Source organism: Zootoca vivipara, chromosome 7, assembly GCF_965207765.1.
Source record: "Zootoca vivipara chromosome 7, rZooViv2.hap1.1, whole genome shotgun sequence".
In the NCBI taxonomy this organism is placed as follows: Eukaryota; Metazoa; Chordata; class Lepidosauria; order Squamata; family Lacertidae; genus Zootoca; species Zootoca vivipara.
This window is the reverse complement of record NC_142590.1, coordinates 2,058,426-2,074,758: the sequence shown is the minus strand read 5'-3', so window position 1 is coordinate 2,074,758 and position 16,333 is coordinate 2,058,426. Positions and strand designations below refer to the sequence as shown.

The following is a 16,333-nucleotide window of genomic DNA, read 5'->3' as shown; positions in this document are numbered from 1 at the left end:
GCTGCGACACCGCGCGGAACGAAGCCGCGTGGCACGCGGGGAGGCCATGGCGGGCGCTTTGGAAAGCGGCGCATCGGGCGGCCCAAGTTCTTTCCCGGCGGCCGCCGGTTGCTCCGCTCAGTCCCGTCCGGAGGAGGAGGAGGGCGCCAGGCGGGCGGCGAGGACGCTCCACGGGAACCGGCGGGCGGATCACCCTGCGGTCGGTATAGCCGGGGAAATGGCCCCTTCCTTCCGCCAAATAGGGACCAGCGCCGCTGGCTGTATCCGCGCGGAGAGACCCGAGGAAATACTCCTTGTTTATATCCCTGGTCTTCCCCGCCCTCCTTTCATCCCCACAACTACCCTGAGAAGCGGGTCAGGCTGAGACCTTGCACTCTCCTTGGAACACTGGCACTGACGTGTAATGCAGTTACAGTATTTATGTTTTTTTTATAAAAAACAACAACCCTGATTAGTTATTTAAAATATTAAGCTTGTATATCGCCTTTCATCCGTAGATCTCTGGGTGGTTCATAACATAAAAATGAAAGATTAAAAAACCCACAAAATGTGCAATAAAAACAAACAAATAACGTCCCTCCAACACATTTTAAAAGGTGTTGGGTGTTAATCAGCCAAAGGGCTGGTTGAAGAAGAATGTTATGAAAACCTTGTCCCCATCCTGGAATCGGGAGTGGACTTTGGTAATATGGTGCCCTGAGAGGACAAAATTTGACACCCCACCCCCGTTTCACAATAATTCCTTTTGGTATAGTCAGTGGCATAGTAATAGGGGGGCTGCCGCTGCCCACCATGGAGGAGAAGCCCCGACGAAACCTTGGCTGCATCACTCCACGGCTTGCTCGCGGGGTTTGCCGCGGCACCGTGTTGCATGCCTCCTGCGTGCGCATGCGCCACACATGTCGTGCATCATGACGCATGCGTCATGAGGGGTGCATCATGAGGCGTGTGACGTGCGTCATGATGTGCAACACATGTGCATGACGGACACCCCGCCCCCCAGCGGGGTGCCTTCACGTTTGCCGCCCCGGGCAGCCAGGCGGCTAGCTATGCCGCTGGGTATAGTTGCCTTTTAATGGATCTTCTCAGTAGGTACCTGTATAAATAAAGGTGGTATTATTATTATTATTATTATTATTATTATTATTATTATTATTATTATTATGTGCCCCATTGGCTTAGTGTAGTGTATAAATTGTTCTTTTAATGCATGTTACACAAGGCGCTGTGGGTTAAACCAGAGTCTAGGGCTTGCCGATCAGAAGGTCGGCGGTTTGAATCCCCGGAACGGGGTGAGCTTCCACCCCGTTTGGAGGTTGCTCGGTCCCACCTCCTCCCAACCTAGCAGTTCGAAAGCACGTCAAAGTGCAGGTAGATAAATACAGCGGGGAGGTAAACGGTGTTTCCGTGTGCTGCTCTGGTTCACCAGAAGCGGTTTTGTCATGCTGGCCGCATGACCTGGATGAGCGCCACAACCCCAGAGTCGATCACGACTGGACCTAATGGTCAGAATAAAAAACAGCAGAACCCTGCCTCCAGGCTTATGTAAATAGACACAAGAAAAAAGGAAGGGGGGTATTGTCAGTGGCACCTCTGGCTATGTGCAAAGTGCAGTGCTAACTTTAAGTGTTTTTCAACCTGCAGCAAACAAAGTGAAAATCATTCCCTTCCCCACTTGCTGTTGATAATAGCAACAACTTGTTAATGGGAGTTGGAGGGAGAGTTTCTCTGACCATGCTTTCTGCTGGTTATGATCTTACTATACAATACTATCCTTTGCCATGTGAAACTGCATCCACTGATAGGTGAATGGTTGGGTGTTAAGGGCTATATGCTTGGTCCAAGGAAGAGCAAAGGAACGATAAAGTTGGCACAGCATTATGTAGGCACTTGTTACAGGTACAGTGCCTATCGCTATGCCAGGTGCCATACATGAATTAAGAGAGATGGTACAGACTTGCAGTTCAGTTGCATGTGACACATAAGGAAAAGAATCTGAAGGGAAGTGTGTCACATGTTGTTGTTTAGTCGTTTAGTCGTGTCCGACTCTTCGTGACCCCATGGACCATAGCACGCCAGGCACTCCTGTCTTGCACTGCCTCCCGCAGTTTGGTCAAACTCATGTTCGTAGCTTCGAGAACACTGTCCAACCATCTTGTCCTCTGTCGTCCCCTTCTCCTAGTGCCCTCAATCTTTCCCAACATCAGGGTCTTTTCCAAGGATTCTTCTCTTCTCATGAGGTGGCCAAAGTATTGGAACCTCAGCTTCAGGATCTGTCCTTCCAGGGAGCACTCAGGGCTGATTTCCTTAAGAATGGATAGGTTTGATCTTCTAGCAGTCCATGGGACTCTCAAGAGTCTCCTCCAGCACCATAATTCAAAAGCATCAATTCTTCGGCAATCAGCCTTCTTTATGGTCCAGCTCTCACTTCCATACATCACTACTGGGAAAACCATAGCTTTAACTATACGAACCTTTGTCGGCAAGGTGATGTCTCTGCTTTTTAAGATGCTGTCTAGGTTTGTCATTGCTTTTCTCCCAAGAAGCAGGCGTCTTTTAATTTCGTGACTGCTGTCACCATCTGCAGTGATCAAGGAGCCCAAGAAAGTAAAATCTCTCATTGCCTCCATTTCTTCCCCTTCTATTTGCCAGGAGGTGATGGGACCAGTGGCCATGATCTTGGTTTTTTTGATGTTGAGCTTCAGACCATATTTTGCGCTCTCCTCTTTCACCCTCATTAAAAGGTTCTTTAATTCCTCCTCGCTTTCTGTCATCAAGGTTGTGTCATCTGCATATCTGAAGTTGTTGATATTTCTTCCGGCAATCTTAATTCCGGCTTGGGATTCATCTAGTCCAGCCTTTCGCATGATGAATTCTGCATATAAGTTAAATAAGCAGGGAGACAATATACAACCTTGTCGTACTCCTTTCCCAATTTTGAACCAATCAGTTGTTCCATATCCAGTTCTAACTGTAGCTTCTTGTCCCACATAGAGATTTCTCAGGAGACAGATGAGGTGATCAGGCACTCCCATTTCTTTAAGAACTTGCCAAAGTTTGCTGTGGTCGACACAGTCAAAGGCTTTTGCATAGTCAATGAAGCAGAAGTAGACGTTTTTCTGGAACTCTCTAGCTTTCTCCATAATCCAGCGCATGTTTGCTATTTGGTCTCTGGTTCCTCTGCCCTTTCGAAATCCAGCTTGCACTTCTGGGAGTTCTCGGTCCTCATACTGCCTAAGCCTGCCTTGTAGAATTTTAAGCATAACCTTGCTAGCGTGTGAAATGAGCGCAATTGTGCGGTAGTTGGAGCATTCTTTGGCACTGCCCTTCTTTGGAATTGGGATGTAGACTGAGTGTGTCACATATCAAGGAGTAAAAGTAAAATGTATCTGTGCAATAACTTCTTAGGTATAAAGGGATAAAGAGCAATTTGGACATGTGGAGCAGCAAAATAAAATAAATAAAATGAACAAAAAATGTTCAGGATGAAAAAGCAATAGCTAGAGCAGGGTTTCCTAAGCTTGGGTCTCCAGCTGTTTTTGGACTACAATTCCCATCATCGCTGACGGCTGGTCCTGCTTCTAGGGATGAAGGGAGTTGTAGTTCAGAAACAGTTGGAGACCCAAGTTTGGGAAACCCTGAACTAGAGTGAAGTAACATGTATATGTGACCCAGCTCTGTAATTTTACAGAGAAGCCTCTCAAACAGCCAAGCTTACTGGACTTGAGTAGCTTTGCAGCCTTCACTGACTGACCTTAAATTCTGTCATGCCCTGGACTAGAGATGAAATAGCAGTTATACTGAACTCAAGAATCTAAGAATGTTCCAAGTATTCCACATTCGCTAACGGCAACCTTGTAAGAAAGGTCAACAGTATTTGCATACTGCAGATGACAAGCCAAGAGGAGTAGTGTCCTGCTAAAAGGAAAATAGTGTGTTTATGGCTGAGGCATTTTAAACCATTTTTAGTTTAGAAAGAAGGTGAGTAGTATGGAATATGATAGAGGTGTGTGATGTCAAGAAAGCGGATAGAGAAATGTTTTTAATCATACTGCGACCCAGAGCCATCCAAAGAAGGTGGGAGACCCAGGGCAGATGAAAGGAAGTACTTCTCCACACAGTGCATACGTACTTAATATGGAGTTTGCTACCACCAGATTGAGTGGCTGTAAAAGAGAATTAGACAAATTTCTATAGTAGCTGTATACAACCTCAGAGTCTCAGAGAAGGTACTGTACACCATTGAGTACCACCAGTTACTGGGGAGCAACAGCAGGAAAGGGCTATTGCGCTCATCTGCTTCTGGGCTTATTACAGGCATCTGGCTGGGAAACAGGATGTTGGATAAGTTAGGACTTTGATCTGACCCTGAAGAGCTCTTTTAAGTTCTTAACTAATCTGAATCTCATCTTGCAAATGCCTTCTTAGATTCAGGCTCTAACTCTTCTTACAAAACCCTTCTGATTTCAGTGAGTCTTTAAGTATGGAAACAATATTCAGGATTGGAGCACAAAGCTTCATGTTCAGCTCAAATATTTGTAAGAGTTTCAAAGCAATCATTTTTAATACACTTAACTTTATATTCAAGTGTAAGAATGTGAAGTTTTACAGGACCCTCTGCAATAGTTATCTGCCTGAGCTGGGTCAACAACCCCCCCCCCCCCCAAAAAAAAACCAGAATGCAGAACTCCATGACCTGATGTGATTTTTACTGAAATAACCCTCTTATGAGTTTGGCATATTAAAAGAGAGCTTATTTTGATGGTTGTGTAACACAAGCCATCAGAGGTTTAGGAAAGTATTAGCTTGTTCAAGCTTATAAAATGCAAACTTTACAACTCAGATATTTTGCTTTTTGATATGAAGAAGGAATCAAGCTCTCTATAGTGGTAAAAGCATTATAATATGATTATACTGTGCCAGGTGCAGGTGAAGCTTGCAGCATCTCCCTAGCAGCAGTGCTGCGATTTTACATTTGCACAGCATCAGCTGTGCGTGGGCCAAGGAACCTGTGGCCCCCCACAACTCCCATCAGCCCTGACTGTGCTGGCTGAGTCTCAAAGGAGTTGAAGTCCAAGATCCTATGCAGGTGCCACAGAAACCCCACCCCTGCTCTGTCTTAACCAGCCCTGGTAAAAGTATCAGGAGCGTCACCTTCACCTTCTGGCCCTGACTAGTCAACAGAAAAGTACCTTCTGGCTCCACCTGAACCCATGTGATATAGTGGTTCAAGTGTTTTACTAGACCCTGGAAAATCCAGATTCCCATCCCCAGTAAGACACGAGGAATGCTAGGTGACTGTCCCTATCTCTTAGCCTAACCTACCTCACAGGGTAACATAGAGGGGAGGAAAAACCACCTTTGGTGCCTCAAGCTCCTTGGCAGAAATGCGAGATATAAATGCAGCAAGTAAATAAATCGCTGTTGGCAGTTATTTATAAATAGCACTTCTAGCAATGGATATCCCAAGTTCAGTTTCAGATACAGCTGCCTGCCGCCCCCTTTCTGTGTCAGGGGCTTGCCAAAACACAGATTTAAAGCAGTCCCTGCCCAGTAGGCTTAGGACAGAACTGGCCCTGTTTTATGAACAATCAGCATTGCTAAATCATCCCTTCCCAAACACTAAACTGCACCTTTTGGAGGACAGTTTTATTGGCATTTTCAAAACATGACCTGCTAGTCTTTTAACAGGCTATCTAGCAGTAAATCCATTAACAGGCCTGAAAAAAAATTGTGTGTGCTGTGCTTTTGGGGGGGGGTCTTCCAAACGTTTCTAGAGCTGATGGGAAAACACTTCCAAAATATTGTGGATAAAACTGCTTGGATTTTGTTGCATTGCAGTAGCTTTTACATCTATTGCTTACTATTGTGTCTTTCAGCTCACAGGGATGATGTCGTTGGATGTGGCTGACAGTAGCTGTGTGCATGCTGCTTTCTTAGTTTACTTAGACCTCTTAGAAGGTAAGTTCATGGAGGCAGCTTCAAGGGTGGACTGTGGAATGAAAAACCTAAGCTGCTAAGCATGGGCGTAGGCAGGGGGGCAGGAGGGGGCAATTGCCCCCCCTAGAAGCAAAAGCTGAGGGGCGCAGGCGTGGCAGCCCCAGGCTCCCCCGCTCCCGGCGCGAAGCTCCAGAGGCGCGCGGGGAGCGTAAGCGGAGGAGGCAGCCACAGGCTCGCGTTCCCCGCGCGCCTCTGGAGCTTTGCGCCGGGAGTGGGAGCCTGGGGCCGCCTCCTCGGAAGAGCTGAGCGGCGCAGGCAACGTAGCCCCGCCCACATTCCCACTGTGGCCCCTCCCCTCCCGCCCCTTGCCCTGCCCATTTTGATCCTGGCTACGCCCCTGCGTGCTAAGGCATATCATTTGGTTTAAAAAGAGTGCCAATAATGCCCTTTGTGTACTGTTAGAATACCTTGGACTTTTGCAGACATAGCTTGAGCCTATCTGCACTTCTGAATTGTCCCATCTTTAACCCACCTAACCTCCATGCATTGGATGTTTCATTTTCAATTCATTTCACTTTTGATTTGTATACAGCCTTTCACAAGTGATAATAAAAACATAACTTTAAAATAAACAACATATAAAATAAAGTAATATTTAATAATCCCTTAGAATATAACAGTGCACAATAAAATGAAATGTCAGCAACTGAAAAACAGAAATTCACTCTTAACAATTACAATAAATAATAATTAAACTATAATCAATAAAAACAACAGCAGGTCACAATGCATAAAATACCACATGTAAAAGGATCAAACTGAGAAACAAAAGACATACAACTTACAAAATTATTTAAAAAGAAAATCCCTGAACTTATCTTCTCGCTTGCCAGCTGTTTCTGCTGTTCTTAAAGTCATGGTCTGGGAAAGGCTCCTAGGCTGGAGGGTGGGGCAAGGCAGGTGGAAAAAGCCATTGCCTGATGGCCAGTGCAAAGTCTCTCTCCCCTCGACTCTGAATATCACTGTTACAATGCCCAGCCCCACAGAGCCCAACATACCTGTAGTGACTGTCCTCTCCCCATCAGGCGGAGGTGGTGTCACACATGAGCTTGATGTATTTAGATTCACATCTTCATAGGATTCTTGTTGGTTTCATTAAAACACAGCAGTAGTCGCACACTGATGATTCTCCTTGGCAAGCTGTTAGAGAACTGATAGTCACCCAGGTGAGTCTCTCCACCTCCAACCCACCCCTTGTAACTTCACATCAAATATGACTAGCACTATGTGTCCTAGGTACATGCAAGTTCCCTCTCTCGTACAACCATCTGCACAATCATGGCCGTTGTGGTGGTGTGGATAAATTACTGGAACTGGACCAAAATGAACCTGACACATATCCCTTCTTGAATGACTTACCCAAGGTCACTAAATGAGCTTCATGGCTATCTCTCAGAAGATGGTTTTGTGAGAATAAATAAGGATAGGAACATAGGATGATGCCAGTCAGATCCCTGGTCCATCTAGCTCAGGATTGCCTGCTCTGACTGGCAGCAAGTCTATGGTTTCAGGCAGTGAATCATTGCCAGACATAGCTGGAGGTACTGGGGATTCAAGCTGAGACCTTCTGCCATGCAGAGCAGATGCTCTGACCCTGATCTGTGTTCTTCCCCAAGAACTCTTGAAGGAAGAGAGAAATCTAATACAGCATCTAAATATACTCTAGGTGTGTCACTTGTTCTGTGATTTGTTTCAAACTTTTCTGTCTCTTATTGCAAGACACCTTGAGTCTTCCTATAGAAAAAGGTGTTGAAGAAATCCAGTGAACCAAACTGAATGCTATTTTTTATTTGGTTCATTCTCATTTTGCTGCTGTTCCTTCAGCTAGGAACTGGCATGAGGTGTCCTACATTGGCCTTGTGGAATTCCAGCTTGTGTGTCTCTGTGGACGAGAGAGAGAAGCGGATGGTTTGCAAGTGGTGGTGCCAACTCCTGTCCACGTGTCAATCAGCCATGAGAGGTGAGCAAGGATCCACACACAGTTTATTTTAGCCAAACCAAACATCGGTTGGCAATGCTCAAGGCTGTTTTGCTACTGCAGTTTTGCTTGGCAAAGCTTGGTGAAACCATAGAAGCTGCCTTTGAAGATTGTTTTAAAACTTTGGCTGGTTCAGAATATAACAAGCAGGACTCACTCAATGGAGGACAACTTACCAAAACAATCTTCAGCTGCTAGCTTGTTTCTGAGCACATTTCAGATATAAATGCAATATGTAAATCTCACCTCCTGCCTTCCTGGGAGGTTTAAAGGACTGGGTTCCAATTAATAATTAATAAAAAGTGGGCATTAATAAAAAGTGGGCATTAATAAAAAATTCCAGAGGCTGATTTCTAGATGCAGGGCCAATATCTGTATAATACAGTGGCAGAATTGTGGACTTGCACAGTTAAGAAAATTTCCTTCTTGCACCGAAGGATCAGATGGTTTCCAGGTCACTGATGGCTTTTGTCAGCGACATGGGAAAAGAATACCAAATCCTGATTCCTTATGTGTTGGTAAAGGTAAAGGGACCCCAGAGCAGCGCATGGAAACGCCGTTTACCTTCCCGCTGGAGCGGTACCTATTTATCTACTTGCACTTTGACATGCTTTTGAACTGCTAGGTTGGCAGGAGCTGAGACCAAGCAACGGGAGCTCACCCTGTCACGGGGATTCAAACTGCCGACCTTCTGATCGGCAAGCCCTAGGTTTAACCCACAGCGCCACCCACTGTAGGTAGGCACCCACAAATCGGTTGAACCATGTTTTTAATTACTGGAGTTACAATATCACCAATGCATCTTTGACTATTTCATTAAGCTTTTCATTCATGTAGAGTTTCTATAAATTTGTGGTGGTGGTGATGCTGTTTGCTCTGTCTTTGGCATTCAGCTAAAAGATGACATTCTTGGGATGGCAAAGGGTAAATGAATTACATTGATTGAAGGCCCACTTGGTAACCAGTCTTTCTAATAGGGCAAACATTGAATGTGTTATTTCTCTCAAGCCTGCTCTGTCTGTTTCATTCTCAACTGCCAAATGACTCCACTTAAGAACTTGTGCCCAGTTCTCCTATGTGGCTGCAGTTGTGCACACCATCGAAAATACTAACAGTGAATTTGTTTGCCATGTGTAGATCCTTATGCAACCCAAACAGTCTCGTCTGTGCTGAAGTGGGCGATATCAGCAGTCTTGGAGAAGCCCAGTATTTGTAAAGAACACAAAGTTGTTTCGGGGGGTGGGGTGTGGAAATCCAAAAGCAGCTCAGTGAGGGCTCAGCATACATAATGGACACAGAATACTCACTGACCGGGGTGGGGGTGGGGGGGTGGAACAGAATGGAATGGGATATCCTGGAAAGGGACATGGTTGACTGGTCAGAATCTGGAACATCAGTACTCCACAGTGCTAATTTTGTGGCAAGTCCAACTTGGCTTCCATCATTCTCCAAACCAGGGTTTGTCATGTTGCTTAAAATTTGGATTCATGAGAATCCAATGACTCACCATTTTGAATAACTTGCATGGGGCTGTATTGCTTCATAATGCAGGCAGGCGTTTGAATCCTCCCCAAACATTGAACCGTGTGAGTCTTCGGACTGAGCTAATCACACATCAGCTGGAAGACGCTGTTGCACATGATGGCAATGAGGATGAAGGGCTAGGTCTACATATTCCCTCTTTTTTAACATTTTAAAATTCATTTCCACTTTTAACATTTATCATCATACATAAATCAAAATCGTTTTACAAATAGGATTCTCGGAATACTGGAACTTCCCTCCACCACATGGTTTCCCAATATATTCTTTTTCAAACTGCATCGTATTGTATTCTCCATATTTTCTTGAAACTCAATTTTTATCATAGTTCTCGCTTCATTGCAAGTGTTTTTTTTAAAATCAAATCTTTATTCAATTTTTTTTAAAAAAAACATACATAAGAAAGAAATACACAAAAAAAATACTACAAATCATAAAAAATGAAACAGAAAATACAAAGTAAAATTTAAAGAACAAAGAGTACAATAACAAAAAAACAAATCAGGAGAAAAAGGAAAAAAGGACAAAAAAGCACTTCCTGTTATTTACAATACGCGTTCCTTTTTTCGTTCTCTCTTTCTTGCTGTTCCTCTTACTCTACTCCATTTCAACTTTCCACTTTATATTTTTATTTTGTTTTCTCCTTTTAAATTTCTATGCAAGTGTTTTCAAAATCCTGCCAATGTTTTCAGTTGTTTACAGTGTTCTTTCAGATAATTTTTACAATTTCCCCAATCTTTATTAAATTTATTGTCCTCTGATTTTCCCGGTCATTTTCGCTAATTCGGCATAAAAAGGCAAAGGACCCCTGACAGTTAAGTCCAGTCACAAACGCCTCTGGGGTTGCGGCGCTCATCTCGCTTTACTGGCTGAGGGAGCTGCCGTTTGTCCACAGACAGTTTTTCCGGGTCATGTGGCCAGCATGACTAAGCCACTTCTTGCAAAACCAGAGCAGTGCATGGAAATGCCGTTTACCTTCCCACCGGAGCGGTACCTATTTATCTACTTGCACTTTGACGTGCTTTCGAACTGCTAGGTTAGCAGGAGCTGGGACCGAACAACGGGAGCTCATCCTGTCACGGGGATTCGAACCGCTGACCTTCCGATCAGCAAGCCCAAGGCTCCGTGGTTTACACCACTCTGCCATTCTTCTTTCGTAGGTAGATTGTCCTCCTTCCATCTTTGGGTAGGTAGCATATCACCAAATATTTCACCTTTTTTCCCTATTGATAATTCTTGTGGGGTTTTTTTGTAATTCCTTTTGTTGTTCTATCATATTTTTTACAAACAATTTGCTTGCTTGTTTGTTTGCTTGCTTGTTTGTTTGTTTGTTAGCTTAAATCCTGCTACCCAGCCAAACCCTAAAATTCTATCCAAGACCCTTGGTAAACTTACCAACGGGTCTCCTACTGTTAACACCAAATCGTCCGCAAAGGCTTTCAGTTTGTATGCTTTGCACCCAAACATAATACCTTTTATTTCATCATCTGAGCTTATACATCTTGCCAGTGTTTCTAAGACTAATATAAACAGCAATGGAGACAGGTAACACCCCTGTCTTGTCCCTTTTGCAATTTTACATTTTTCTGTTGTCACATTATTCACTATCAACATAGGCTGTTGTTCTGAATTGATTGCATCTATTCTCCTCTGAAATGATTCTCTAAAATTCATCATCTCTATCATTTTTTAAATAATCATCCAGGACACATTATCAAAGGCCCTCTCTGCATCTATAAACATTACCGTAGTACTGATTGCTTATCATTCCTGGCTCCAAGAGGCCTACATATTCCCACTGGTTCTTTCATACATTCATAAGTGAATACTTGAATAGGGCTAATGTGGTGGGCCAGTTCTCATGTTTGTCCATACAATATGTGTGTTAATTTAGCTTCTGTAGCTTACATGGGCAGTATGGGGCACATGAGCCTTTTATTTGTATCTGCCTGCTCAGTTTCAATGTTGTGTTCTGCACCTGCAATCGTGATCTTCATGGCAATTCTTCATGCTTCAGAGACAGGACAAGCCATGAGAACAAACCAGCTATCCTGGGTCAGACTCTTGTCATAGGCTACAAAATACGGGATGAAATTAGAAATCTTTTACTGGGCACTCAAACTGGGGGGTCTGAGGAACATTACAATAAGAATGATTGGACATTCTGAAAGCATCCACTGGAAGTCTTTTTTGTAAGCATTTCCTAGGTGCAGGCCACACCTAGTAATGGGAGATTTTGCTCTAGTGTTTTTCAGCTTGGGCTGAATCCTCGGCCTCTGTGTTCAAAAGTGAACCAAAGCCTCATAATTGCCACACATGGCCTGCCTGAAGGATTAACATTCATAACATGTCTAATTTCAAACACTTTTTCAGCAGAGAGGAAATAAAAGTTACAGTAACACTGACATCTTGTTTTGGCAATGCCTATACTAATGAGCTCATCACTCTAGCTGCCCAGTAGCCATCAGGAGGAAGCTTTGAAATACTCATACTAATAAATTGAGCATTTCAGACTATCTTTGGCTTTTAACGAATACAGTCTTTAACCTTCCTTAAGGGGCTGGGTTTTTTTTTTGCCAAAAGCCATCATTTTACTTTGCACACTTCTTTTTTGGGGTTTTTTTTTCTTATGTTGGTGTCCAGCCTCAGCAATTAAATCAGAATTTAGGGCTGAAATCCTATACACACATGCAAGGAAGTAAGTCCTATTGAAATCAGTGGGACTTCCAATTGACATGTCCTGTAAGTGATTGATTATTGTAGTAATATTTTAGTATGTTTTTTTTAGTAAATTGCAGTAATTTTGTTTCATTTGGGATTGTGCTAGTCACTGTATACTTCTGGGCTAGCTGGTGCTGACCTTAAGAATTTCAGGAGAAAAGGGGTTGAAAAGGGTCAGTGTGAGTTCTATGGAAAGAGTCACTGTTTCCCACTGGTATTTCTATATTTTGTCCCGCAGTGCTTTTGAAGTAGAAAATGCTTCTGGCAAATTTGTGTGTTATTCTATCAGCCTGACACATATCTTATCCCCATCCCCATTCATGACAGATGTGCTATACAATGCCTTCAGTGTAATTGCAGATGAAGAGCTTCAGTAAGAGTTCCTTCCCTCTACTTCTGTAGAGGTACAGCTTATCAGGAATTCCGTATGTTGGCCCCAACAATGCTGCCTTGAGGCAGTGGAAGCGCTGACTTCCTTATTACCAGAGATTTATTCTCTAAATCCTATCCAGCGCAGAGTGGACACACATGGTTGTGTGTCAGATGAAGTAGCCATTGCATCTTCGGTGCCAACTCATGGCATTTTTTGAGCTGGCCTCAATTAGGAGAATCCTCTAGAACTTACTTGGTATCTTTCAGTTTTTTGCCTTCACTCTGTGCCTTGGGTACTGCTGCTCTGGAATGCAGAAGGATCTGAGTTTTTAAATTTAGTCTTCATAACACAGTAGAGACAGGTGGCTTTTGTGTCTGGGAATTCTGTCCACCCCACAGGGGCTGGTGGAGAGGCAGCATGCTGGGAGTCTCAGCTGTCTCCAGACCTCCTGGTAGGATTGGATACAAGAGCTGTCCATAGAGCTGGTTGAGGAGGAAGAGCTATGGCTGCAAGCTCTGAAGAAACACAATGAAACCACCCTTGTTCTCTTCCCCTGGTCCCATTTCCCTTGCTGCCTTTGGAGAGACTAGCAAGATAAGAGGGGGCTCAAAATTTACCCAGGCAGTTTGCATTGAGGTGACCATCTGACAGCCCAATGCAGGTCCCTAGTGGTTGATGAACTTCAATTTTGTCCTTTATCCAGAAACTTGCCTGCCATGTGAAATTCTACAGGGACAACATAGGAAGCTGCCTTATGCTGAGTGAGACCTGTGGTCCATCTGGCTGAATATTATCTTCACTGACTGGCAGCAGCTCTCCAGGGCTTCATACTGGGGTTTTTTCCAGTCCTAGCTGGGGGTGCTGGGAGCTTTGGGACTTTGTACATGCAGAACGTTTGCTACTTTCTCATTTGTATTCGTCTCTGGAATTCAACAAAAACGGCTTTCACAATCCCTAAATGCTTAGAGAAGAGGAGGGGAGGCTGACCTATCCCCCTGCCCCCCACCTCTGTGTTGACCCTTGCTTGGCATCAGCATGCCAACTGGTGCCCTTTGACTTCATAGTCTAAGCTAGTGGGCGATTTCCGTTATGAAGGCTAATTGGCGGCCATCGTAGGAGAGAAGTAATATGCAGGGAGAGGCTACGCTCAGCTGCTTTCTGCCCCCCTTTTGAAGGGTTCTGCATTCCACAAAGTGGCAGGTTCTTCAGCTGCCAGGAGTCCTCGTGGGAAGGTGATAATGAACAGAGGAGAAAAAGTACAGGGAACCTGCAAACGGCGCAGGGAACCATATCCCACGCTGTGCCAGGAAGTAATAAGGTGGAGACCCAAGTTTGGGAAACTGCTTTAGAGTAACAGGGATGGGATGGGGTTTGAGTGAATCTGAAATACTGTTTTTTTTAATTATACAGATACATTCATGTTGTGTAATTTACCTAACTTTGTTATATGATGATGATTCTGCAATCATGGCTGCTATCTGTTCAACCTTATATTCTATTATTATTAAGCTAATCGTATTCCATAACTCTGGAATCTTATCTAAGCCAGTGGCCACCACAATTATACATACCAAAGGGAAGCTGTGCACTGTAGCCCCACCTAATAACCTAGATTTGTGGCAGGTTAGCAGTGACAACTTTTTCCTCTGGCAGGGCTCCAGTGTAATAAAAATATAGCTGTTGTAGCTATTCCCACAGTGATGGGGAAAGCTGCTTTTGTTGCACTGCTATCAGTCATCCATCTTTTAGAGGCATGGGAGCCCCATCACAAAAAAGAAAAGAAAATAGGTGGCAATCCTATTGATAAACTTGTCAAAAAAGGGTGGCAGGCGTTGTTGGGTTTCTTTGATAGCAAAAGCATGCAAGATTTACTCTGAGGATATTTCTTTTTTAGATACTTAAAGAAGAACTATTATTAACTTGGTCTGTTTGTAGATTGACTTCATGTGAAATTTAAACAAAGCAAGCAGAATTGCTGGAGTCTTTTTTTCTTTCTTTCAGGTTGAGACAGATCATGAAGAGATCATATGCTCTGAAGGATGAACCTGATTCTCCGCTCTCTATCACACTGGCCATAGTTGAATCGGACTCCACAATAGTCTACTATAAACTGACACATGGTTTTGAAACCCCAGACCCTCCTGACGATACTGAATACATGGATGATAAGCAGTGGAGGAAGAAAAGAAAGAGGTTTATGAGACGATAGGAAAATAGACTACTGTGTTAGCTCTGGACTACATCAGATCTCTAAACCAATCTGGAACTGTGTATTTGAATTAAAAGGTGCAATTGAGAGCTGAACATCTGCTTTGAAAATCCTTAATAAGGTCTGAGAATTGTAATAAATGGGAACATCAAAGATGCCATGGACCAATTCAAGAATCTGTCCTCTCCTCATCAGAAAGTTCAAGCTAGTAGACTACTTGAAAATATATTTCTTTGGTAGCAAAACCAATTTCCACCCTTTGTTCCCGATTCAGTCATTGTCCCGATCTGTCTCAACCTACTTACTTTTTATAAATCTTTGACTTTCTCTAGCAAATTCCTTTGTGCGTGTCCCTATAAAGTATTCACAGCACCTGCTATATTAAATTGCTTGATTGTGGGTCCCTTGCTGAGTGAAGCAATCCTCTGCAAAGTTTGCTATAGTTCATGCTCATAACAAGGCGATGCACACTCCCTCCCTCCCGCCCACCCTTGGGGTTGAAATGTGCTGCAGCTGGAAAAAAGATGACTTCACTGCTGACTACTGCGCCTACTGCCAAAACTTTGGAAGAGATGGTCCAGTCCAGTGAACTGAAGGTGAATTTAGCACTTGTTTATGTAGAGGTTTTTATACCCTCAAAGCACTTTATGCATTATCTCAATGGTTGTTGTTTTTTTTACAACAACCCTGTAACATAGGTCCATATTGTTAGCCCCATGTTGCATTCAGGGGGACTGAATGAAAGTGGCTTGTTTAAGGTCAGGTGCTAACTTAATGAATAAGGGAAGACAGTTAGAGCAGGAACTTTCTGGCTTTTTTTTTATCCTGAACAAAAGTCCGGTGAGAAAAGTGGCTAAAAACATGGTGTGATGGCCACTAGCTGACACTGTCATATAGACTTAGTGTACAAGTATTAGGACAAATGCTCAACAAAAAAAATCACCATATGATCTCTGTGTACGCTTTGGGGAAACATCAGCAAGGATGCTCAATAAACAGTCTGGAAATGCCCTATAAATTGCGCATCCATACATGTATGGTACTGCTTCCTGTCAGTTTGTTCAACAGCTGCCAAGTGGTGGGGCTGAATGGACGTTTTCCCAGCTTTTATCTCCTACCAACCCTGCACCTCCCCCCCCCCTTGCAATAGTTCAAATGGCCAACCTTTAGTTTTGACTTTCACCCTCACAGCACCTCTTAGTTTAGTAGTGACTGAAATAGTTCATCCAAAAGGGATATATTGCTGATATTAAGAATCACGGATCTTGTAGGTTGTTCATGCTAGCCAGATTTAACATGTTTTCCTCCATGATAGATAGAGGAAGGTATTTAGCTCTCTCAAAATCGGAACTTTTTTTTGTAAATGCAGTAAGAATGAACTGGATACATTGGAACATATTCTCTTGCAACTTTGTTTTTTATATATAAATAATTTTTATTGATTTTACAAAAAAATGAAAAACAAAGGATACATAAAAATACAAAGAAAAAAAGAAGAGAAAAATATTTC

The 16,333-nt window shown here is 43.4% G+C and overlaps 1 protein-coding gene across 1 annotated transcript; it reads left to right on the top strand.

The window, feature by feature from the left end:
- Positions 1 to 5: 5 nt before the first annotated feature.
- On the top strand, positions 6 to 15,159 carry TSEN15 (tRNA splicing endonuclease subunit 15). Its single transcript, XM_035123988.3, has 4 exons — positions 6 to 199; positions 5,880 to 5,961; positions 7,825 to 7,960; positions 14,616 to 15,159. The coding sequence occupies exons 1-4, from the start codon at positions 47 to 49 to the stop codon at positions 14,821 to 14,823; spliced, it is 579 nt and encodes a 192-aa protein (XP_034979879.2). The 5' UTR covers positions 6 to 46; the 3' UTR covers positions 14,824 to 15,159.
- Positions 15,160 to 16,333: the final 1,174 nt, after the last annotated feature.

Bases quoted from the DNA above. Each gene is read 5' to 3' on its own strand.
- TSEN15 (XM_035123988.3), top strand. From the start codon at position 47: ATGGCGGGCGCTTTGGAAAGCGGCGCATCGGGCGGCCCAAGTTCTTTC. The intron at 5,962-7,824 runs GTAAGTTCATGG...CTGTTCCTTCAG, and splicing joins TTACTTAGACCTCTTAGAAG to CTAGGAACTGGCATGAGGTG. The intron at 7,961-14,615 runs GTGAGCAAGGAT...TCTTTCTTTCAG, and splicing joins GTGTCAATCAGCCATGAGAG to GTTGAGACAGATCATGAAGA.